We start from the raw sequence: 25,023 nt of genomic DNA on the forward strand, positions 1-25,023 counted from the left end.
TCTGGTTTGAATTTGTATACACTCTTTCCCTTGTCTATAGCTATTTTCTTTTATTTCTATCACATAATTGCTAGAATATTTTTTATTTAAAGTTGTATGTGCTGGTCTAACTCATGTTTCTTAATCCGATAACATACCTTATCTTTTATAGAGAGGAAGGTGTAAAGACATATGTGTTAGGAATGTCCACTTCATCAGTTTTCTCTCTCTCTTCAAATGCAGTAAGAAATGAAACAAAGTATTTTATCCCAATCTCAACAGTCAGTATCAAGGGAAAAGTGAACAGCACTGCAGTGTGATCGCACTGCTTGCCAACTCCACAGCCCAAAGGAAGATATGATCCAGCAATGATTAAGACTTTTTCCTCGATTACTGTGCAGAAAAATATGCTCAGTGACAACTACTTTGTATTCAAATTCCAGAATGGGCATCCCACCAAGGTGAACAAATCTACTCCACATGGACAGCTACTAGTATTCCAGGCATAAAAATGGATTTTTTTTTTTTGAGGCTATCATATCATTATTATTAATAGAAAGTAGTCCCTGAAAGTATGAGGAGTTCAAAATCTGCTGCTGAGACTCTGTCTTGCTATTCATGGTGATGTGATAAAACATGAGCAACTGAAGGAAAAGTGTTATTGCTGGTTTTGAGCCACTGTTCTTGTAATGCCGTGGCGCCTTCAGCAGAAGGAAGGTGCCTATTTGCTCACCTCCGTGTTTAGGAAGCATGTCTGTAAAACGGTTTATGTGCTAAGTAGGCAAAGATAGAAGGATGAAAACTATTGCCATGTCCATTTTGAGAGGCAAGTTGGAGGCAAGAGGTAGAAAGGGTAAGTGAAGCACAAGAGTTGAGGTGTAGCAGGTTGGCTCAACTGGAGGGTTTTGCCATTTCCCACAATGAAACGCAGTTGTCCCAGCCAAGACACAAGTCTGTCGTAGAGCTGGGCTCCCGACACCATCTCCAGGTTCACAGGGGAAGCCCTTAATCCCCAAACCATCCTTTCTTCTCTCTCTCTGTATGAAGATCTGGAGATCAATGTGATTTAAAAGGGGAAAAAAGTGAGTAGTACTTAAAAAACATCTACTAGTTAACCTAGTTTTACTAGTGCAGAGTGATTTTAATTCCGTTGTAAGAAAACAAGAGAACTTCCCTGATTCAGAAATAAGCTACTGTCTCATCAGCTTCCAGTTGTTCAAGTAGTGCTTTGTTCAATTTTTTTATCTGCTTTATTATAGAGAATTCTTACTTGGCCTTAACTTCTTGTTTCACTAATTTCCTTCAAAATATTAAGTTTCACCAATGCCAATTCAAACCAACATCCCTCAGCAAGCAAACAATCAAGGAGCAAATTAATGGGGGAAGTACTTTTCTGCTGATACAATTTGATGTAGATTTTGAAAGTAAATCCTCTCAATAAGAGGGAAAAGTTACGGAGAGTATTACTGCAATCATCCTGAAGTTAGTTCTGCCTCTTAGGATATCAGGGAACAGTTTGTGTGCATTGATGACATCTTCTCGTATGCCGCAAAAAAAAAGCCAAAAAGAAAGCAGAAAATTGTAGTTTAAAAGTAGAAAGAACTAGAAAACCTAAGTCTGTAGAGAAAATAAGGTAGAACCACATGAAGTTATTTATTATGATTTAAATAATGCTACTCACATAAGGTTCACTTTACTTTCACATTTGATAATTTTGAAGGGATCGATATGGGAATAAGTTGTGGTATCAGCATAGAAATTATTTTTTGTAGTTCTTAAGAAAGGCTTATAGCAAGTGGTTCTTCATGAAATGTTCTGAGCACAGGAGTATGTGTCCTCACTATGTACTTTTTCGATTATTCTAAACAAAATATAAAATAGCAATCTAATATCTGTATTTATAGTTATTCCCATTTCATCTTGCAACTCAGTTTTGAAAATATTGATTGTAAGGGGAAAGTGTGGCGGTGCTTCATGAGATTCAAAATGAGCTTTTAAGGTCTTGTAGCTGAACCGTGCAAACACTTTAGGGGAGACTCCACCACCGCTGCAAAAAAGTAAAGTGAAAGATCTGAGTTCTTTTCACAAGTGTATATTTTTAAAAAAAGGAAAAGGAAAAAAAAAAACCCCACAAAGCTAAAACGCCCTTTCTGAATGATATTTATTTTTCTTTCACATTAGAAATGTATCATTTTAAGTGCATATGTGTTTCCAATCACCATACCATCTGAGCAGTGTGTAATTTTTACTGTGTTTATGCTCATGACTGCCAGTCAGAATAAGAAAAAGTATAGCTTCATCTCTTCCCAGATGGCAAACAAGGAAATGAGCGGTTTGTTTAAAAGAAAAATCTATGGTAAAGCAAGAATCTGAACCTGGGTCTCACGCAAAGCAGTCCAGCACCCTAACTGGGGACATTATTGTGCTCAATAATCAGAAGTTTCAGCGTTAGGAATTCTCTGAGAGATGGTTTTGTCTTGTCACAGTCTGTTTTATTCTGCAGCTGCTTTTTTAACTTTACAACTTACTAACATCAATTGCCTGTCAAATAAGTACCACTGCGAACTCATGAATAAACATAGTTATCATTTACATATTAACAGAGGGCCTTTAGCTGAAAAGAATCCATTTGTGCTACTGCAATATCTTAATTATTTACTGTGTTATATTGTAATTAATTGTATTTTACTCTCTCAAAACTCTATAGTATGTATATCTTATGGGGTTTGGAACCAATGCACTAATATTAAAGTGGTAATCAACACTTCTTCTAAATATTCATGCCAATAAATGACTCCCATGTGTTTGCTGAATGCCAAGGATAGTCTGAAGCATTTATTTAGCATTCTAGTGGGATCTAGTTTCTGCAAAGTTCACATAGATGCAGAATTTCAATATTGTTGCTGTTTCGCATGGGGAGAGGGAAAACACGTTTGAATTTGCATGAGCAGTGGGACAGGACACTTAGAAGAAAGCAATGGTATCTCCTTCGCAATCTGTGCTTAATAATGTCTGAGAGCGCTGGGGACTTGTCAGCTATTTTTTATTATAACAAAATTACAATTTTGTTTAGTCTATGACAGCCTCCTCATAATTTCACTTTTTAATAAATATCTAGGCTTTCCCAAATCATTTAAAAATCATTGCATTTCATGGGCGGAGTGCTCTGGCTGTCACGCAGCCAGGGCTCCATCAAGGCACCGCCGTAGCAATCACAAATTCAGACGCTTTACTCAATAAATCAATTAAATACTATACCCCTAAAATTATCCTGCTTCAGGACTGCAATTGGCTGACATAAATCTTCAGAAAAGCATATTGAGTGTACGGGGGAACAACTGATTTATTGAGCTACTGTCGGAATTTCAAAACAAGGAAATACTGTCTTGCAATCCAGTAAGTTTGTTTAATGAAATGTAAGTTAAGCGTAAACAGCCTTAAAATATATGTAAGTTCGGTCTTTTGGATTAAGAGTAACTAGCATATTGTAAACTTTGCTTTCTCATTTGAAGTACAGTTTCAAGAGCCCGTATAGGTGCACTGCCCCTTTCTGCAAACAAGTGTTTCGGCCTCCACTCCCTCCCGCCTCCGAGGGCGAATGCGTCACCAGACCTTTCTGATGCTCTTGCACAGCTTCCCCGAAAATAGCGGATTTACCTTCGGATGCTTGAGATGAAAAAGAGCTTGGTTTATAATCAGGGGAACGGCAATATGAAGATTGCACGCAGCCACGATGGTGCTGAAAATACAATCCAGATGTCCCGATCCCTGCTCCATGCTGGAGTGCAACTGGGATTTCCGTATTCTCTGCTGTTGATGTCTTGTTTAGAAAATTCTCTTAAATACTAGTATATACGTACAAATAACTTGTCTGTTGTTCTCACAGAGATACTTAATAATACTGTGGACCGGATTTCTAATTGCTCCAACAGCAATTCTTTTCTTTTTTTAAGCTAAAACTTAATTATTCCTTATGAAAAGGTTAAAATACATAGGTTTATGTTCAGTTTCCATGATGGTCTTAGATCACATGAGCAGTTCTAAATGTGAATATTTAACATACTCAGCCTAAGGGGAGAAAAGCATTTCTGTTGGAGCCACCCTGTGACTGTGACCACAGCACCGCAGGGCTGCTCTTAGTGCAGGAGGTACTAGCTTTGAATGCGGGTATCTTAACCTGAAAATGGTCACACAAAGCCCAAACCTGATTACCTGTACCTCACTTTAAAACATTGTACAGCAAGATTGAGCATTTATAAGGGATTATATTAGTGTTTAGTGCAGTTATGCTGGTATATGGAGAGGAAAAAGAGAAAATTCAAAGCTGTATCAGATGTCTCCTGGAACTGCTATGTATTGCATCACTGTGCTTATCTTCCCAGGTGAGATGCTGTCTGATATGCAAAGTTGCAAGTGATGCTTGAGGGCACACCATGGTGTCTTGAAGACCCAGGTGTGAAATCCTGCCCTGCCGTGCTGCCTCTCGATGTTTGTCCACCACAAGCGCTTCTCTTTGTAGCTGTTTGCTCCTCCCAAGCAGGGCCTGATCCTGCAACAACGGACGTGTGTCCAGCTCCGTGGCAGAGCGGGGTGCAGGTTGATGGGCTCTGGGTTTGGACTCAGCCATCTCTCTTTTCCTTTTTCAGAATCACCCGGCACTGCTGCAGTTTGTAATACAAGCTGAAAGTAAACATCTAGTCATCAATCTGGAGAGAAATGAGTAAGTACCCTTCTTGCATGTTCACTTTGTACTGAGGGCTCTCAGAGAAGGGTTATAATTTTAAAATTGATGGTTTGAAATAACCTGAGGCAAGTTTGTCCCTCACAGAACAGGCCCCTAACAAGAGAGTTTTATTCCAGTTTGGGTTGTCTGTATTTGCACACTGCTTATAGAGCAAGAATCTCTATGGTCATTCGCATTTATGTGGGACTGAAAATGGACACGTTGCCTCTCAGTGTTTTCCTGTTGATCATTATTTTTATTTGGTTTGGGTTTGTCCTCCTTTCCTGTGGTAAGCCCTTTATTTACAGTCATGTGGAAAACCCTACAGCCTCTGGCACTGTTTCTGGAGGACTCGTCCCTCCAGGCGCTGCCTGTGACCATGGTTGCCTCCGTGCAGTGGCCGTCAGCTCTGCTCGGGGAAGATGAGTCAAGGATTTGGGCTTAAGCCCTGCTGGACTTCTAAAAGGGAGCTCCATGGGTTTGCTGGCAAGGGGCCGATGATGGGATTTTTGTGCTGCTCACGAGGCCCGTGACCAAAGCTGAGCTTGAGCCCTTGTTTGTGTGCTGTAAATATTGCATCTTCTTCCAAGTGCCCTTGACAACTCCCCTCATGTCCGTAAGCTTTCAGAGAGTGATACCAGGGGCTGCTGTTGAGATGGTCCCACAGGCAGAAACCCAGCAGAGTTTTTCACAAAGGGGTACAGAACCACACAGAAAGAAAGTCACTTATCTGAAAGTCCACGACAAGGGGAACCAACGTCATTGAAGTCTTAGTCTGCCTTCTCAACTGTTCAACTGGTTTTCCTCTAAGAATATCTCAAGAATATATTGTGGGAATCCAGATCACGACAACTATGTGCTACTTGGCAAAGATCACTCTTAGCCTAGGGAAAACTTTTTATAAATGTTAGCAAGGATCTATGTGTTCTGTAGGTTTCCCTGCTGTGAAATAAAAGCAAAAGCAGTATTTTTTTACTGTAATAGAGAGACCATAGACGTAAGTGGCACAGCTTTATGTGTTAAGAGGAAGGAATGTGCATGTGAAAGCAAATGTCCAAGGGAGGCCGGGTACGTGCTGCCTCGGGCTGGTGATGGACAACTTCAACGGAAAACAACGGGGCACCCCTTTAGTCCTCTGCAGTAAAACAACAGAAAATGCTTTTTATTTCCAGTCGTTTGGACGAACCCTAACATTACCCAACAGTGATAAAATCCAGTTAGCTTCATTATTCAACATCAGGCCCAAATCTTCAGCTTTCCTTACATTATTTTTAATGCTCCTTGGTTGTTCATTTCCTATTCTTGAAGGGTATGTAGATTCCCCAAGCATAGGTTGCTCTGTTTCAGTAACTAGAGGAGGATTTAATTCCTTTAGTAAACAGGGATTTAACTTTATATTCTCTTAATCTTTGTCAAAGGGCGTGCCTTCCTTCAGGAATGGGAAGTATGCAGCAATTGAGGAAACTATTTACATTCCATGTCAGCGATTAAAAGAACATAAAACTGCTAATACTGGCCTTGCTGAACATACCAACCTCTCTTGTACCTGTGATAAAGTCAGATTTGGAAAATTGTAAGATGCAATCTCCACCCCTTTTAAGTGTAGGACCTGAAAGTATAGTAAATTAACTCTGTGAGCATCTGTCTGACTAACCAGATTTGGAGATGTTGAGATCTGCTCCTTAAGAAATACAGCATTTATCAATGATTATTTTCTAGTTTACCTGTCTGGTGGAGTGTCCACCAGAAGATTTGCATTCTAGAAGAATTGTATATGGTGTTAACATGAGGTTCCTCATCGTAACAGGAGCTCCGAGGTGGTATTGTAAAACGCTACAATTAGCCTTGCCTGTTTGTAGTGTATGAGGCGGTTCATAGATCCCAAACCACACAAAAAAGTTGGTCATGGTTTTGCAAAATCATTTCTCCCTGTTCTCCGGTATTACTGACTTTGATTTTTCAGAAGAAATAATGGTCTGAGTGTTGCAAGTCTGTGCAGAAGTTGCTTTGATAGGGGTGTGTGCAGGTCTGTTTGTTACTGGTTGCTGTACATAACCCAGCGCATCAGTCTGCATGACTGGTCTGTGCTCCCCGGGGCAAACAATCTCATGCTGCTTCCAGGGGGTCCTGCAGGTTCATGGAGTGAAAAATAACGTCCAGGAGATAAATGAGAGAATGCATTTCTGCAGAGCAGAGGGTGGGGAATAATGGCTGGTGGCAGCGGGCCGGGCTGGCCCCAAGGTAGATTATGGGCTCCAGAGGTGTGAGAAGGTCATCGCACGCCTGGGGAAGGGAGAAATGTTTCCACGCTGCAGCTCTTGCCCGTGAGTGTCCAAGGCTGCAGAGGGGACCAGCGGATGTGCATACAGACCCTGTCTCCTCCAGCCTGCTACATCTTCCTGATGTTGGCATGAAACGTGCAGTTCAAATATCTTGAAAGCATTGATGCTGAGCATTGGAGTAGCCATTAAATCAGCATGCTTTAGGAAGAAGCAGAGCGCTAAACGCAAACATATTTTCTTGAGTAGTAAGTGACAACACATATGATGCTCTGATACGTGTGATGTTATTTTACTGTCGTTTCATGTAAAGCATGTTATTCCTTGGAGAATGGTGGGGGTGGAGGTGGATGGGTCCCCTAAATTACATAATTTCTGCATTGGGTCATGCAAAAAAAAAAAACTGGATGTGATTTTCCATGGTTAGTAGAAACAGCTGCTTTGAGTAGTCTTGACATAAAACTCCATTTATTGAAAACCTTAGAGATTTTCCAAACCTTGAGTTGTATTTCAAAACATGATTCAGATGCATTAGGCAACCCCAAGTGGGGACTGATGTGTTAAACCATCTGTTATCTATGGAAATATTTAATGTCAGTTTGGTGTTTTCTGATATTTAGACTCAGCAAGATGTGTTCATGTGTATTGGGCAAGATGTGGTAAGTTAGTTCTGGAAGAGTTACTGGTACCTAACTTCACAGCTTAGGGCTTAAAATCTTCTCTTTGGTTTCCAGCTGTGAAGTTTACTTTTGTACATATTCATTAAATACTTTCGTGATTAATTTTCAGGCATTGCACGTTTGTAACTGCAAAACCAAAATTATTTGCCATGAATTCAATTTGTCAATCATAGAAAACCTGCTAGTGAGCTTATGTTGCAAGTACATTTCTTACTAAGATTTAGTTGCAAAATATGATTGCGCTCTTGAGAACCTTGAGCTCTGTAGTATCTTAAATGTTTTAGAAACACTTGTCATATGGAGAGATTTCCAGAATCAGCAAATCATCAGTCAGCTGCAAAATAAACCACCCTTCAGAGCAGCTGACTCTACTGGTGCGCATTACATCAGTAATACTGATGCACTTCTGTTGTGCAAGGGACAGTAATGTATGCACATATAAATTCCTTTAAAGTTGATTGCAGCATGTCGGTCTTAGAGGAAAGTAAGCTTACTATTGTGTAAATGAAACAAAACCCTTGTAAGATTAAATCTGAGTTGGGGAGTGGAACGGCATGTGACTACTGGATGGTTTTCTGCAACTGGAAACATTTTACACTGTCAGAAATAGGGCTGTATACAGCAAAGTACTTAAGTGTTCTTTTAACTTTACACATATGAGTAATCCAGGTAAAGTCAGTGGAATCACTTATTTTCAAAATTAATTTCATGCTTAAATGATTTGCTGACAAAGGTCATAATTATGAATGTCAAAGAAATATAACTTTGAACAGATGTTAGAGAGCTTTTTCAGTGCTGACTCCTGCACGTACCTGAGTCCGTGGCAGATAAAGATAAAAAGCTGAGGTAAGTCAAGAGCACGTGAGGGCAAGTCCGGAGGTAGGATGGCTTTGCCCTGAGCACATCGGCAGCATCTCAGGTGATCCCTGGACAGTTTCCTTCCGGTGGGAATTCGATGCCCAGCTTTGCAGAGGGAGCAGCGAGGGTGCGATCAGTGCGGTTGTGGCTGACGGGCCGTTGGCAGTGTCCTGGGGAACGTGGAAATGGAAGGACAACACTAGTGTTTTTTGGAGAAGCAGAGTTCACTATTCATTTCCCCATGCTCTTTTTTGTCAGGTTTATAACACAGCCTTCAACAAAGCGATATAAAAAAGGGAATACACCAGGTTAGATTGCTGCCTTTTATTCTCCCAGTAAAAATTCTGATAATCAGGAGGCAAAATCCACCCCAGGCCGTGCTATAAGTCTCCGTCTTATCCTTTAAATCCCCTAGGATCCCAGAGACCTCCCGATGTTTAGAGCATCTCTGACCGTCCCCCTTGCACATTTACCACTTCTACCCAGAGACACCGTATCAGGGATGGATGGGGATGTAATGGCCCAGTGCTGGAGGTCACTTTGAGAGCTTGGCTCCGGGACAGAGGAGGTTCCAGCAGTATTCCCTCAGGCAGAAGAGCAGGCGATAGGCATCTTCATGCACAGTGCTAATGTGACCTGTTACAGTGAGGCTTTAGCGTTCAGAAATCCTTTGTGTTCTTTTTTGGTTAAAAAACCCAAATAAATAATAAAAATAGTTCTCTCTTCTGCCTGACCTTTCTGAATAGGAGCGCTGATTGGTGTGCAAGTGACATTGTAGCTGGATTAATTTAGCAGGGAAACAACCCATTTCCAGTGCCAAAGAAGAGAGCTGACAAAATTTGTTAATGAATTGACATGCTCCTATACAATCAATGGCTCGAAATACAGATAGAGGAAACAAATCTAAACAAACAAATAGGAAATAGAGAAACAGGACCTTTCAAATATACTTGCTATTATAATTCTGTGCTGTAACTTAGCCAAAAAACTGTGACCCCTGACTGTTTTATCTGCAAACGCTGGAGCTGGCAGCTGTACTGCAGCCTTTCAGCGTGAGCTGACAGTTGGGATTTCACTTTAATTGAAGTAAAAGTTTCACTTTAATGGAAGTAACAATTTTTGCCTTCTGCAATGGCAACAGTCAAATGGTCTACGCCGCACTGGCACGTGGAGATTCAGCTGCCACGGCTGCAGTAATGACGGTATAAATCTGTGGCTCTAAGGGCACAGGTATTTGCTGTAGCTTTGTGGTATAAGGATGGCATAGTTAGTGTGGGCACTGAGATTTGTTCTATAATTGAGTATTAGCATAAGTTGGTATTAGCAACGGTAGTCGAGGTAGTTTTGGGGCTACCTTTGGCTGTGTCGTTTTGGAGCTGTGTTGGGGTGAAAGGGTTCAGCTCCATCAGGAGAGAAACCGCTGCTTGCTTGATCTGTTTTTCCTCTGCTTACATGAATACACCAAAAGAAAGGAACAATGGGAAAAGATATTTATACACTGATATAATATGCTGGAAGTGGAGAGGATAAACAGACTGGAGACCTTCTTGTGGCTGAATGTCATCATCTCTAACACGGCCAAGCTTCTTCTCTCCCCATAAAACAGCAGGGCAACAGGGCTGTGCCAAGTCCCCTGGAGAGAAGAGGGGACTGTGTCTGGGGGAGGATTGGGGGTCAGGAGAGCCAGCGCTGCTCTGTCCTTGCCCCGCAGCCTTGGCACAGGAGTGGTCCCCTTTCTCAGATGGGAAAACTGAGATATGGGGAAGCTTAACATTTCTGTGCGTACGGCAGAACTACAAACCTGGTTCTCAGAGCGTGCAAAAAAGTTCGAGTCTGATGGGTAGGACAGGTACTGTTTTCTCCGCGCAGATGTTTTGCTGAGAAAAGTAGTTTCCCAGGCTGAATCAGTTGACAGCATCGAACCAAGTTAACACAAGGTTTTGCTTGTTCAAGTGTCTGTCAGTCGGAGCAACCCTAGAGCTGTACCTGCCAATTAAATATATAAGAATAATGGAGAGGGAAATATACTTGCTGGTGCAATAAATTTAATAAAGAAATGCCTGCTTTAGCTTTTGGTCTCTAGATATATTGCATCAGTAGAATATTATATTTTCAGAACAGTGTTTTAATCTCCCTTTGTGCTGCAGAATGTGAGGTTTTCAGCATTTCATTTTAACATCGCTCAGCGGAGAGGTCAGGGAGGAGAGCTGGCTATCAGACGACAATAGGAATGTGCTCTCCCTCCCTCCCGCGAGCGGGCTGGAGTCAGCTTGATCACCACGATAACAAACACACGGACAAAATATAATCATCTGGGACTGTAGAATAAATAATTAGGGGAGAGAAAAGAGATAAAAATGACTTTCTGGAAACCTTGCAATCTCCCACCGGTAGTCAGATGCCAGCCCACGTGGCGCAGAAGCGTTACGCGCCCGAGGAGCGACGGCCTCGCAGCCAACGCCGTTTTGCAGGTTGGCAGGCAAAGTACGGGTGCGTCCAGCTGGACCCAGGCTTTGCTCGCAAAGCTCCTGGGTGTTTCTCACGTGTTTCTGCTATCTGCTGCTTGGGCAGGTTTCAGATTGCTTTTGATTGTTGGGCTTTTTTAGTTCGTTTCTAACAAGAGCGAGCAGCGTTTCAATAAGGAGTGAAGGGGAAGCGCGGGATTCTGCTTTGCATCGTCACGTGCCCCGGCATTACCCAGGATGTTTGGTCTCCTTTTCACAACACATGTAAAGACAGCAGGCCAAAACCGAGAGGATTCTCCTGCTTTTCAGAAACATTTGTGGATATTGCTTTCAGGCTTCAGAAACACAGGGAGGACTGTAAATGAGGTTTCAAGTTAAAATTGAGGCTGAACCTGCTTTTAATGAATTTTCTATTAGCTATTTTCACTTTGATGCTCCATCCCAGGGGTCCAATGTCTCTGTATAAGAGCAGATATGTGACAGTACGTCCAGCGTCTCTTTTTGCATCTAGTGGCATTTTGCTGGCACGCGCTCAGTTCCTAGGATCTCAACTTCTCCTGGAGGCTTTGCAGAGAGAAGAACAGTGTTGCCTTCATAAAATTCTAGAGGGAAAGATGCCAGCTATTTCATTTGCTCTTTCATGTATTTATTTTGGGGGGGTCAGTAAGTACAGAGTACACTGAAGTACAGTTCCTCAGATGAATTCTCTGTTATTTTATGTTGCATGTGGAAATGAAGTATTCAAAAGGAACAATTCAGTTCTGCTCCTAATCCCTGTCCGGGAGCCAGATCCACGTCCCCACCAGGCTGGGGCTGGGCACAGCACATGCCTCCCAAAGCGGGCACTGGCTTCCCAGCTTTCGACTGATTTCCACCAAAAGTGGCCGTGTACCTGCTGCAGACCTTTCTGGTGATCTGCAGGGGATGGCTCCTAGAAGCATGAACAGTCGATCTCCTTGTCCGTGCGTGGGGTTGCAGGGGTCCGTGCACTTGTCCTCCCAAATCACACTCTGCACAACTGTCATTGATTCCTTATCGTGAATATTGAGTAATGTGGATTTGTGTCTGTAAATGTCCAAAGTTACGTAAAACATGAATTAATCTTCAGCATCTGAGCGAACATCCGCTCAACCCTTCCCCTGCGACCCACCAAGGCACAAACTGCACATCTACAAGGAAGGGGTACACCTTAGTGTTTCCCTAAACCTCATCGATTTTTATACGATAGACTATCTGTATGTCAGATTGCTGCTGCTGCTGTTGGCATCGCGCTCCGTGCAGGTAATCATCCCTTCCCTGAGTTTGCACTCCTAGGATTTCAGCTGGTTGGTGGATGGATCGGAAAGGAGATAGCAGCAGGAAGAGGATGACCCATGTCCTGGCAATACATGTCCATGTCACTGTAAACTGGAACTGGGAAAAAATCCCAACAGTTAAAAAAAATGCAAGTATTTGAGGTTCTTTTTAACCTTCTCTTTTGTCGTGATATTTAAGATTCATACCCTCCAGCTTTTCTGCTCCATCACAAGTTTAAAAAACAAACAACACAAAACCAAACCAAAACCAAACCCTTGATAATATTGTCCCAGGCATGGTAAAATCCTAAGGTTTGGCAGCTTTGTCATGCTGTGGTCATGGAGTTTAGGTACCTGAAAGTCCAAGAAGACTTTTTTCCTCCCCCCCCTATAATCTACCCCAAGTGATTTGTGTTTTGAGGTCCTGGGATGTGGTTTTACATCCTCGTAGCCCTAAAGGAATAAACATTTATGAAGAACTGAATGCAGGAATATTTTTAAGGGGCTAAAGAGAAATTAGTCATCCTGTTCTTGTGAAGAGTTCATACCTTAGTTTCCTTTAAAAATCTCAGTCAGGAATTGAGTGCAGGAACTTCCACATAAATTTTGATCTAATCTGGCTCTCTTTTTTCCTTTTTTTCTTTCTTTCTTTCTTCTTTCTTTTTTGTCTTCTTTTTCTCTCTTTTCCTTTTTTTTGCTCTTTTTTTGCCTCTTTTTTGCCCTTTTTCAAAACTCCTTTGAGAGGGATTTCCAGGCATATATGAATTTCCATAGACAAAGTAGGGCAGCCTTCAGCATTTCAAGTTTTTCTGTTCTGCCAGGGGTGCAGGTAAGGAGCCCAGTGTGCACAGACCCCCCCCTCTAAAAATATATGCGTCCTCCTGTCTCACAAAATACAGGGAAAGAGGAGGGCCAGCGGGAGGAAGAAATTAATGCCCCACGTCGACAGGAGAAGAGTATGATCCCTGGATGTTTCTTTGGGCACGATCTGATTCAACATCACTGATGTAACGGTTTCTTTTACATTTTTTGAGAGAGGCGTATGTGAGTCAGGCAGCAGGCATGTCTGCAGAGCTGCTCGCTGCAACAGCTGTTTCTCTGCATCTACTTATGGAAGGTTTTCCTCTTTGAAATAATAAAGGGACGGAAAAGAAAAAGAGAGAAAAAGAAGAAGGGGGAAAAAAAGAAATGAAGGAAGAAAGAGAAAAAGCCAGACGTAAGGTACTTAAGGACAAGAATCTTCTGTATAGGGCTGGATTCAGAGGAGAAGCAGATACTTTCCTGGATGCTAAATCTGAGACTCTTTCCAGAAAATGTCAGTTCCTGTCCAAGTGACAGAGCAGTTTCTCAGGGCTGCAGAGGATGGCAGAAAGTGCTGAAGAAATAAATACCCGCTCGCAGAGCGCGGTGGGGCGGGAGCGTGCGGCCAGGAGGTGCTCTGCTACCCCCGGGCCAAGTCAGCTCACCTCCCCACCGCCGGCTGCCCGCCTGGGAAATAGGGCTCGTGGTATTTATTTATTTCATTTCCTTCAAGCAGAGCCTAGAGGATTAATTTGTTCACATTTTGAAGATGAAAAGCAGCATATGAGCGCTAAGTATTGCAATATCGGCCAAGAGGGATGATTCAAAAAGCAGAGTCTATATGAAGAGTCTGAGTGTGGAGGAAATACATATATGGAAACATAAGCTTGGCAACGGGGCACTTTTTTTTCCCCCTCTTTGATGTCTGGCCTCAGTAATCCAGACAGATTCCTTCGAGAAATTGGTCCAATTTAGTTCTGTGCTTTTATCTTACTACCTGCTACTTGTTCATTTGAAGTAGCTATGAAAAAAAAATCGAGTACCTGGCTGTGTGTAGAAGTATGCTTTTTGTATGAAGAAGGTAATTTGAGTACACTGTAATACTCCCCCTAAACGGGACTGTTCTTGGCAATTTATGCTTCCCGAGTCCTCTCGGGATGAGAGCAGAGCTTGCCTGTTCCTTCCTCTGACCCACATATTTGCACTTTCTCAGTGTTGTTTAGTCCAGTAAAAGCACACTGTCCTCTTCCTATCTGATGCTCTTTTTTCCCCTAAGGAAAAACAGAGTTATGTTCAGTTGTTCAGTTACAGCTCTAGTTATGATTCGGTTTCAATCTAGTCTCTATCACATTACGTGTTTTATCTGACTAGCATTCTGGTGTCTGGGTTTAGCTAGGGCTTATGTGTAAAATGATCATATCTTATTATTTATTTATTTTTTTTTCTGTAAAAAGAGAGAATAAGAGGAAGTATGTATCTCCTGTGCTCTGATCAAAATAAGTAAACTTTTTGGCTTCAGAAAAGTTGCATATGACATTTAGAAAGTAAAGCAAGCCTCCTAGTCAAACTTAATTAGAAATACATATATGCGGCCCACTCTGACTTCAGGGAAATGGTTCCTGATTTACATGAGAAAAGAATTTGATAGATATGAATGTTATTTTTATTCTGGATATTAAAAAAAGCAAAAAAAAAAAAACAAACCCTGAATGGGAATTAGGAAATGGAAGTAGAGATATTTTTACAACTTTTAGCCTTTGCTACATCTCTGAAAACCATGGAAGGAATAGTTTTTTTTACATTACAAACAGTCCCTCAAATATAGCCTTGAATTTTTGTCTGCTTCCCTCTCGCTTGTGTTGATGCGGTTTACAGACAGGTTCTGCCTTTTCTTCTCACTGTAGGTCCTTCCTTGCACTTTGTGCTCTCCATCTCTCCCCCTTCCAAGTGACAGGTAAAGCGAACTCCACATTCTCCCCACCACTCCCCAAAATCATTTATTCTTGTTATAATTTAATACTAAGGCAGTAAATGCCTTATCAGTTTTGAAACAGCGGTCTGGATAATTCCAAGCAGATGTCTCTCTTTAATCACAACATCAGTTATTTCTTGGTCAGTCTTGATTAGCTGATTCTTACATAATGAGAAAGTATAGTTAATGGCCACTTATATGTGGGCTGAACATGCTGAAAGGAACAGCTTAGCCCCTTGAGAACAAGAGGCTGATGAGCCAGTAAAATCAAGCTAAATGGAATGAGTCTTCATTATGAGTCATTAGAAAAGATGACGCTTTGGCTAACAGATGAAATATCTTTGATGAAGACCAGTTGTAAAAGCACAACTTAATGCTTAATAAATGTATTGGGATGACTCATAAATTCAACGTACACATTTGTTTCTTTGCAGTACGTGTCAAGTCCGGTGCAACACCATTTCCTGTAGTAGATGTGTCCCCTGGCTGGATATGGGCTTTAAGAAAGACACTCGTACAACCATTGGGTGAAAGATGACTGTATGATAACTTGGCAGAGGATTCAAAATGAAAATAAGAGTGTTCAGACCCAGTGCATTTGGCTGGGAAATGGGCAAATCTCCCATTACGGACTGGCTCGTGCCTGTTAGGTGTATCGTAATTTGATTAGATTTGAAACTAATCTAGTTGGAGATTGGATTGGATTGGTGGAAGCTACAATAGTTTAACTAACTTGTTCCACAGACCCATCGGATAGCTTACGCAGTTTTAGTTGGACAAATAAAAATCTAATTTGTGAAACAGCAGGGATTTTGAATGCTACACAAGAAATGAAAAATAGAATATATCTTTTATCCCTACATAAACAGAAATAAAAACCCCAAACACAAAGTAGATAATGTCACAATATTAGCTGGACGATAATGTTTAGGTAGCATAAAAAACGGAAATGATTGTAACATAAATATTTCTGAAACAAAAATATTTGGGGAGGAGAGGAGGGAGTGTGATAGTAAGATTTTGTTAAAAAAGTGGGTAGCTATTAGAGTCTTCTGAAAATAAAGCAATCAAAAGCAAGTAGCTACTATTTTCACTTTTACTTGCACTTTGGTTGAAGTGTGGTACAAACTTTGTTCGTAGAGAAGTTCCATGATCTTTAAAAGTCTTTATTGTTTTCTTTTGTGGATGTAAATTGTGGCAAATTAATGTCTTTCCAAACTATTGTGAGGATAATGCTCAAGCAGGGCATGCATTTGACTTTCTTTGAATTAGAGGTGCAGTGATTTGGTACAATGATCTTTTAAAAAAAAAAAAAACAAAATGGTTCTTGTTAAGATATTTTTATTTAGTAGCACCCGTTTGATCTTTGAAAATATGAAATGCTATTATTTTCAGAAAAAAATATGGATTTTTTAATACAAATTTAGAGGAGTATCCCTCAAAATTGCAAGTGACAGTTCCTTGAGAGGAGTCACAGATGCCTGAATGTAAAGATGGGTTTATCTTCACAAAGTTTGCCCGAGCTGTTCTGCAAGAAATAAGCATTTTCCATTAGCTTAGCAATTCCTGGAAGAAAAAATACTCACCACAGTCTAGGCAGCATCAGAGGGACTGCTTTATTTTTTTGTTTTCCAGGGCATGAATTCATTTGTTTCATTTCCACACCTCCTAAATAATTTAATTCGGATCAATGGTGCAGTCCCAAAAACATTCTGTCCTTCTCGCTACAGCAAGGCTGACATTGTTATGGACCCAAAATCCTCATCATAATAGGAAGAGATGTACTTGCATCTTCAATTTGCTGCCAGTGCTTGCGCTGCCGGCGCAGTGCCTTCTCCTCCCGCCCTGGCTGGATGTGCCCCAGGGCCAGCATCGCTGCCCCCACCGCTGAGCCCCAAGGTGTTGGGGTCCAGCAGTGAGTCACTGGCAGCAAAAGGGCCAGCAGCAAATATATATCTTTAATAAGTAATGAATTCACTTAGTAGGAAAGGGCAGGGTAGAGAATGAATTGTTTAACAGATTAATGTGAATGTCTTTTATATTTTATAAACCTCTTAAGTCCCTGGTGTGCTGAGCCAGGTTTTGTTTATGTACATGGAAACATGAAATCTTTTCCAGTCCCTGTGCAAATAACACAGAATTGGACTTCATTACATTGGCTAATTTAACAAGTCCTGGGAGGCCTTTTGTTACTCGGTAATAGAGGAGGAGCCACAAACCCCAGAACTGCTGCACCAGCACAATCTCTTTGAATGAAATAATCTTCCTTGCTTTCTAAGTTCTCCATGAAGGGTTTGCCTGCGAGGCCTGAGTTCACCACGAACTAAGATTTGGGGCGAGACCCAAGTTTCCTCTGGGGCTACCTGAATGGCTGAGCAGCAGGCGAGAGCCCTGGTGGCAAGCTCCAGCCCAGGTTCCTGCTGCAGCATGCCCTACTATTAGTTTCCCGACAAACAGTTGGAAGCATCCGATTTTGGTGAAGCTCTGAGCTTAATGAAGGATTCAAAGATCTTTTCTTCGTAATGAAAAGCATTAAAATTCTAAAACTGGGAATTTATTTATCTCTCATAACTGGTGGATAATCACATGGCGCTGAGAAGCGAGGCATTTTAAACTGCTGATATTATTGCTGCTCTGCCCGTTAAATAGAACTAATGCAAGCATTGCATAAATATTTTAATAGCTTTTTACAGTATTTCTTTAGAAAATGTTTAAAGAGCCACCTAATGTCAGACAGAGACACTTCCTATGTAAACCCTTGTTAATTCTCTTTTAATGGCTTTATTAACATTATTTAATTGAATATTGATACATTTAGCAGCCCTTTAAGCATCCTATTTTACTGAAGTTTTACACTCACATATTGATAAGTAGCACAGTGTAAGAGCATTGATTAATTGCGTCTTTGCTTAATTCTGTTTGAACTAGTTCAACATGAAAGATGAAATGTAGGTACAGGAGAGCTCTCTTTTTTGATCAACTTTATGTATTTTATATGCATAGCTTGTACCACTTAATTTAGGTTCATTTAGATTCCCAGTATGCCCAGATAGTATGAGTATGATCACACCCTCAGAGCTAGGGGGGGGTCTAAATGTTTTACTCTGTGAAATGTTCTGTCTTTTATCTCTTCTGTTATGAATAATTTACTTGTTGGTACAGCTTCAGAAGTGAATCCTGTTCTGCAAAAGCATGTGTATTTTACTGGGAAAAGTAAGTATTACAGTGATATTAGCTTTCTCCTTGGAAACTGTCCTTAGAATATTAGAAGTCTGCAGAGAGGTGGATGCCTTGTCTTGTGTTACTTGGCTTAAGAGCCAACTGCTTTTCTTGTATACTTCCACAAGGAGCACTGGCATTACCATACATATTTAATCATAACATGGTTGCTTTTCTCATCTCAAATGTTCTTCTTTGCTGTTTTATACACACTTTTTACAAAGTTCAAGCAGGGTGAAAATCACTTCAAGAGCAGAGGGGCTGTGGAAGATCATGTAGTGTACCGAAACCACATCTCTAGGGCTTTTGCCGTTGCCGATTTTTGCACAGGCTTTCTGCGCTGGGGTGACCTTCATAGATTTTCCTAATGTTTACTCACCTATTCTTAAGACAATTAGAGGTGTAGCAGATTTATTACGTTAGTTTTTCATTGTTATATTCACTCACAACATCAGCTGAAACCACAATATCCCCTGCGCTTGAGGAGTCTTACCAGGTAGGCTTTGAATGGTCTGTCAATGTCTGAGAGTTAAAACAGAGCAGAATGTGTCCTTAATTTTCAGTTCAGCAGGAAAACATTCTCATTTTTGGCAGGAGAAGTGAAAGGAGACAATCCCTCTTTTGTTGGTTTTCCCACAATCTTATTACAGGGAAGGTATGGGTTTTCCATACAGGTAGACTGTAGGGAGAGTATTCTACCTGCAGCGCTACGTGTTTTGCGAGAGACTCGGATCCTGAGATCTGATCTCAAGTCTGTGGATTTTGCCAGGTTTCCTGAAGACCATGCAAGGGCAGATGTGTCTGTTAAAATTCAGCAGGTGATAACTGAAGTCTCTAAGAATTGCAGATCCGATAAGATTCCAAAATTTTGCATTACAGTAATATTTTTTGAGAAATCAATGCGTTTTGGTAATTGTGATCTACAACCTGAGCTCTTCCTCATCCTTTTTCCTTAAAATGGAAATGAATCTTAAACTTCAGCCAGATGCAATTTCCTCGTCCTTACTTTATCTAAAGGGATCACCTAAAAGACTGCTACTGCTTGTGACAGTTGCCTTGAGCAGTACTCTGACACTGCTGTGGGATTGTAAAACATGGTGTACCACTCGTACTTTATTAGAGTGGTACATTCCTGGAGGAGGAATGCGAGAAAGGACTTGTGCATAGGTTGCACACGAGTCAGAGCACCAGTTTTTAAGCAAATGTATAAGATGGGGATGTGGGATATAGGCAGTCTCGTTAGCTGTGATTATAATTTCACGTCAACACCAAAATGAAGTCACTGCCACCAGGGCTGGGGCTCTTGACTGATAGTCGCTTCTCAGGAATGCCATCCTTGGCTCACATGTGAAATGTTGGATTAACAGTGCGGTGGCACAGGGGAACAGTGTCCTGGTGGTGAAAAAGACAATCTAAATTTTTGGGTACTAAAGTATTTCGGTATTTTCACTTCTGGGAGTGTAAAGCACTTAGGGAGTAACTGAACAGAAATGCATCTCCATTTGGATATAAATCAATAACTCACATTAGTCATGGGTTGGATCGGAATCCAGTTAAGTCTTCTAGAGCTCTGCATTGTCAGCAGAAGTGTATTTGACCTGTGTTAAATAAGTGGGAATAACAGACACAGAGCAGAAACTCATTAAATGAGACTGCCATGTTCCTTGTTTAACAGTTTCAATGAGGCAAAGGTAGGGAAACAATGTGGTGGAGTAGTGACGAAAGAGTCTGAGGGAGGAACTGGATGGACACACGAAGCAAAATTGATGTGGGCAAGTCTTTCGTGGAAGAAAGAGTAGGACTTTTACCATCATTGGTGATTTAGGGGAAAAGGGGAGAAATGGAGACTCCTTTGATAAAGGTTTAGCGCTGAAATGTAAAGGGGTCAGTAGGGGAAAAAAAAAAACTTGCTACTTTTGACATGATAAAAGGGGAAAAAAAGTGAGAGAGAGCTGAAGGTAGTAGAGAAGTTGTGATTAATAGTCTGGAAGATCTAAGAGGCAATGCTGATACAACAAGGTTAAGGAATCTGAGGGGATTCAGTCACTGAATGCGGATGGGTTTGCTGATGCCATGCGATCACAGAATTAACTCACCTAGCTTTCACACAGGCGTGAAATCATGCAGTGAGGTGGTTCCTGGGAAGGCATGACAGGAGGCGGTGATTGCAAGTGGTTTACATAACACAGAATATACGCCATATAGTACTCCATCCTGGACACCACTTCTACCTGTTCACAGCAGGCTAAGGAGCAGCAGTATGTATGTTTTGTGTAGGTGCTGGCAGCGAAGAGAGGCTCAGGTAAGCTACATGCATAGCAATCTTCTAGGGAAACCTTTCTTGCACAGCAAGCTTGCACAGGAGTGGAGTCGCTGCGGTGAGCCCTGGAAGTCAGGAGAGCACGGACGCACCCAGCTGGACTGCTGAAACTTGTTGTGGTTTTCACTCCCGGAGGGATTCTGAAACAGAATTTATTAGAAAGGGCTTATTGCATTTCGGAGATCAGGAAAATTTAAGGTAATACCTCAGTTCAAAGAAAGCAAGAACGTCAAGTACGTGATCGACAGTGCAGCTATTGATGGGACTAAATTATGCAAATTGCTTTAACACTGGAAGTTGCACACCAGGTACAAGGAAGAGTGCCCAGCTGGTATTGGCAGAGGATGTTGGGAAGCTGTCTTTCCCCTTAGGAAATTATGTCAGGAATGAGGTATAAGGAAACCGACACAACATGATAATTCCTGACTAAAAATTGAACAGGAAGAATAGGTTAGGTCAAGGGGACACATTACTCATTTAAGGTCATTTTAATTTGTAAAGCTGTAACAGTGTCAACCATAAGCAATTCCTGTGTGTTCTCCATATCATTATTTTCAGTTACTTAAATAAAAAGATGTTTTTACAGAAGAGAGGAAGACAACAGGTAGCAATGGGAGAGAAAGAGTTGATAGATTCTTTGCTTTACAAAGGTTACGTTAAAGAAAAAACTACGGGAAAATATGCCATAGCAGAGAAGTAAAATGAAACCTAATAACTTAAGAGACTTGAAAATATGCTGAATCTATCATAATGTGTCATTTTTAATTTTCTCTGGGATCTTGAAGAAACAATTTTATTGATACCAGAACTGGCTGACTGATTTTGATTGTTGAACCTTGTATAGAAGAGGAAGCAACTCTGTTTTCTATAGGAAAATAGAAAACCTTATCTTGAGGAGGGATAGAAACATAGGATTCAGAAGCACAGGATTTTCTCAAATAGAGCATAGACAGGAGTCTTTGCATCCACTAGACAATGAAAAAAGACTTGGCAATGGTGTTGAGTTGAGGTCCAGTCAAGGAAAAATGAGGAGCCTTCAGGCCTAGAAAGAAGTTTAGGATGCGATCTAAGTTTAAATACTGAAAGAGCCCGATTTGGAGCTTGGGTATACTCCTGTTTTGTATCAGCTGCGTGCGTTCAGTTCAGAGGAGAATGGGAACTCCACTCAGACATGCTTAGAGAAGAGCTAATGTACTATTCAGATCTTTTAGCAAAAGTCAATTTTAATTTATTTCTGTGTATTACTGATGTCATTGCATGAATCATTGCAAAAGATATGGAGATGAGAACAAAAAAAAAAGGTTAAATTGGAAAGGCCTAGTATTTTTCATACCTTGTCAGTTATGACATTTAATCTTAATTGTGTCTGAATTTGACAGATTTTCCAATTGCCTGAGTTTAGCAAGAGTTATGTTGTTGCTAGGACACAGCTACTTCATGTGATACACCTATCATCAATGTAAAAGAAAGATTTAAAAGACTGATTCCTATATTTACACTCACAAGTATATTTTGAGCAGTGGTGTCCTAAATGCAGAAGGACTACAACACCCTTAATCTGAAATAAAGGCATCAAGTGGTGGTTAAAAAGTGTTTCTTTTTTTAATCTCTCCGTGGATAAATAGGAAAGAGGAGCGTGCTATACCCTTCTTCTTGGTTCCTGTGATGCCTTAGTCATGGTTTGTTTATCATTTTCATCTTCTCAGTAGTAAGTTTTATTTGTTCTGTTTCTATTCTATTGCATGTGAAAGGTATCCTAATACCATTAATTCCTACCACCGATTCGTTTCCTCCTTTTGAAAATTCATCATTAATTTTTAAGAACAGTCGCAGATACTCTGCTGGGTCCGCATTCCCTCACAGAGTATCTCTGAATTTCTTATTTTTATTATTGTCATGACATGGGGGAATTCACTGCATGAATTCATATGGACCCTGAACCATACACGTGGTAATTCAATATCACAGGTACTAATTATATAGTGGTGACTTCCAAGACCAACTTTTGTAATGTTTTAATGGAAAGATTTGAGACTGATTTTTTTTCAGTGGGCCTGAATGAACTGAATGCCTTTATCAGCAACAGCGCATTCATTTCTGACTCTCTTACTCCTGGAAGGCCACAGTAAAATTTCTGTGATGATGTAGAATAAGACCTGTGAGGTCCTCGTCATGTTTGATTCATGTCCCAAAAGCCCACAGAAGCTCTGCAGGCAGCTTGGATGTAGAATTGCTCCCCATAGCTGCAGTAAACGAACGTCTGTACTGTTAATTGGTTTGAACTATTTATATCTGTTAGAGCGTGTCACAGCTCTGGATGCATTTCAAGAACCAATACATTGCCCTTGGTGACCTGACAGGGTTTTTGTTTTAATCCTGAGAGACAAGTAACGTGGAAATGGACTCATTGAGACTCATCTATTAGTTAGGAGTCTTCCAAATTACGGCCGTGTTTGGGTCTCGGTAAGTTCACACCACAGCCTGGCCACATGATGAACTAGCTCGGTCACGTTTATTATCACTACACAGTTAGTAAATACGTAGGATGGCAGCATGGCTACAGGAGTGGAGCTGGGAAATCTGTTGGCTTCCTATTTTTCTGTCCTGAAGACAGGCATTTCTGGAAAAAGTCTCTAGAACCAATTTTTGATTCTGAGAAAATACTTTGAGGGAAAACATTTAGCCATTCAATCAGAAAATAGAGGTAGATATTGTCATTAGTATAACAAAAATAGGATAACTGGATGAAACCCTTAAGTTAACAAATTAATTGAAGTACAGTGTATGGGGCTCCAAAATGATCATGAATTTGAACTGAATATGGCACACAGTTTTACCTAGGAAATAAGAGGGCCATTTAGAGCATGTTAAAACATTTACTTTCCTGACTTTATGGACAATTTTATTTCAGAACTGCTAAAACTTTTGCTTGAGATCAGCTTTTTTGTTGGAACTTAATGTTTCAGCATAGCAACACAGTGCAAGGCCAAGGCCATAGTAATGTGTTACGAGGACAGTTAGAATGTCATTCATATTCCGAGTTCATGAAAAACTGAAAGAAGTTTGAAATTTATGATAGTAGAAGACAATGACTATTTTACTAGGGCCATTTAGGACTGTCATTTGCATGAAATTAAAGACGGTCTCTTATAAATTTATGTATGAAGTTCTGACAATCCACATCATTTTAGAGACAAAGATTTAGAATGTGATACTGGAATAACATTTGGTAGATCTATTGCTAGATCAAAGTCTGTTGATATTAATATGAAATCTCAGTTTTCTTTATCTTTTACAAGAGACTTTTTTTTTTTTTTTTCCCCTGGAGCAGTCTCCAGTAATCAGTGGTTCAGCAGGATTTTAGCATGCCCTATGCCGGGGAGGGTAGAACACTCTTTTAGCACTCTTTGCTGCTCGATGTGTTTAAAACGTTTCTCCAAATGGGCACTTTTGAGGTGAGAATTCAGTGCAGGAAAAAAACCCCTCCTTTATCCAAAATGAATGCTCAATATGCCAAAAGATTGGATAGACATTTAATGATGTGCAGAGAACCTTTGTGCTTTGAGGGCGGAGTAGCATGTAGGACCATAATACAAATTCAGATGCCATGATAGAATGTAAGCAGTAATGTTGTATGCCAGAAAATAATAAATGGATGATGTTCTACTAATAAAATATGTTCATGTTATCACCCTTGGCTAGCATTACGGACTTAGCTTGGGTTTTGTATTAATTATTGAAAATTGTGGGTTTTGTGCTCCCCAGAAGAGTGCTTTATTATTACAAATACAGCTGACATCTTGCAGCTGCCAGCACCTTTTTTTAACAAATTCCATCTTCTTAACTTCTTCGGTGTTTTAATGTATGCATCAGCTTGCCAGAACGACAGTCTATTAGAGTATTAGACAGCATGGCAGGGGCAGGCAAAGTAAGTAGCATAAGTTAGGCAAAGCTGAAAAATAAGAGCAAAGAAGCTGTTAGATTAGATCCATCATTGACATAAAATCAATGGTCCAATTTATCTGAGCTATGTTGATTTACAGTAGCTGGTGATCTTGTACAACAAGTAGGAGAAAATGCGTATTAGAGTAGATGTAATGACCTAATATTCATCGTTAAGTTAATGATTAATTGACCTAATGCTCATCTTTGGTTAATAAATTTATAATCATGATTTCCAAAGATGTCCATAATATCATTCATGGTCTGTAGCCATGGTAGGCAGTGGTCTCCTGGCTGAGACCTCGCAGTATGATTGCTTTCTTCAAGTGTCTATGGCTACTAACCTGGTCACATTTGAAGACCTCTGCATCATGACGTGGTCAGTAAAATATGCTCTAGACATCTAGGTTCACTCCTATAGCAATTAAAACTACAGTAAATCATAGGGTGTTTACACAATGTAACTATCTCTATAGTTACAGAACGTAAC

General features: G+C 40.6%; 1 protein-coding gene across 1 annotated transcript in view; it reads left to right on the plus strand.

Moving 5' to 3' along the window:
- Positions 1-25,023, plus strand: part of ADAM12 (ADAM metallopeptidase domain 12) — a 182,687-nt gene that overhangs the window by 41,882 nt on the left and 115,782 nt on the right. The window contains exon 3 of the mRNA XM_054832687.1: positions 4,626-4,699. Coding sequence (XP_054688662.1) covers positions 4,626-4,699 — 74 coding nt within the window. The remainder of the gene's footprint in view (positions 1-4,625; positions 4,700-25,023) is intronic.

The sequence above is a fragment of the Grus americana genome, chromosome 7, assembly GCF_028858705.1.
Source record: "Grus americana isolate bGruAme1 chromosome 7, bGruAme1.mat, whole genome shotgun sequence".
Lineage (NCBI taxonomy): Eukaryota > Metazoa > Chordata > Aves > Gruiformes > Gruidae > Grus > Grus americana.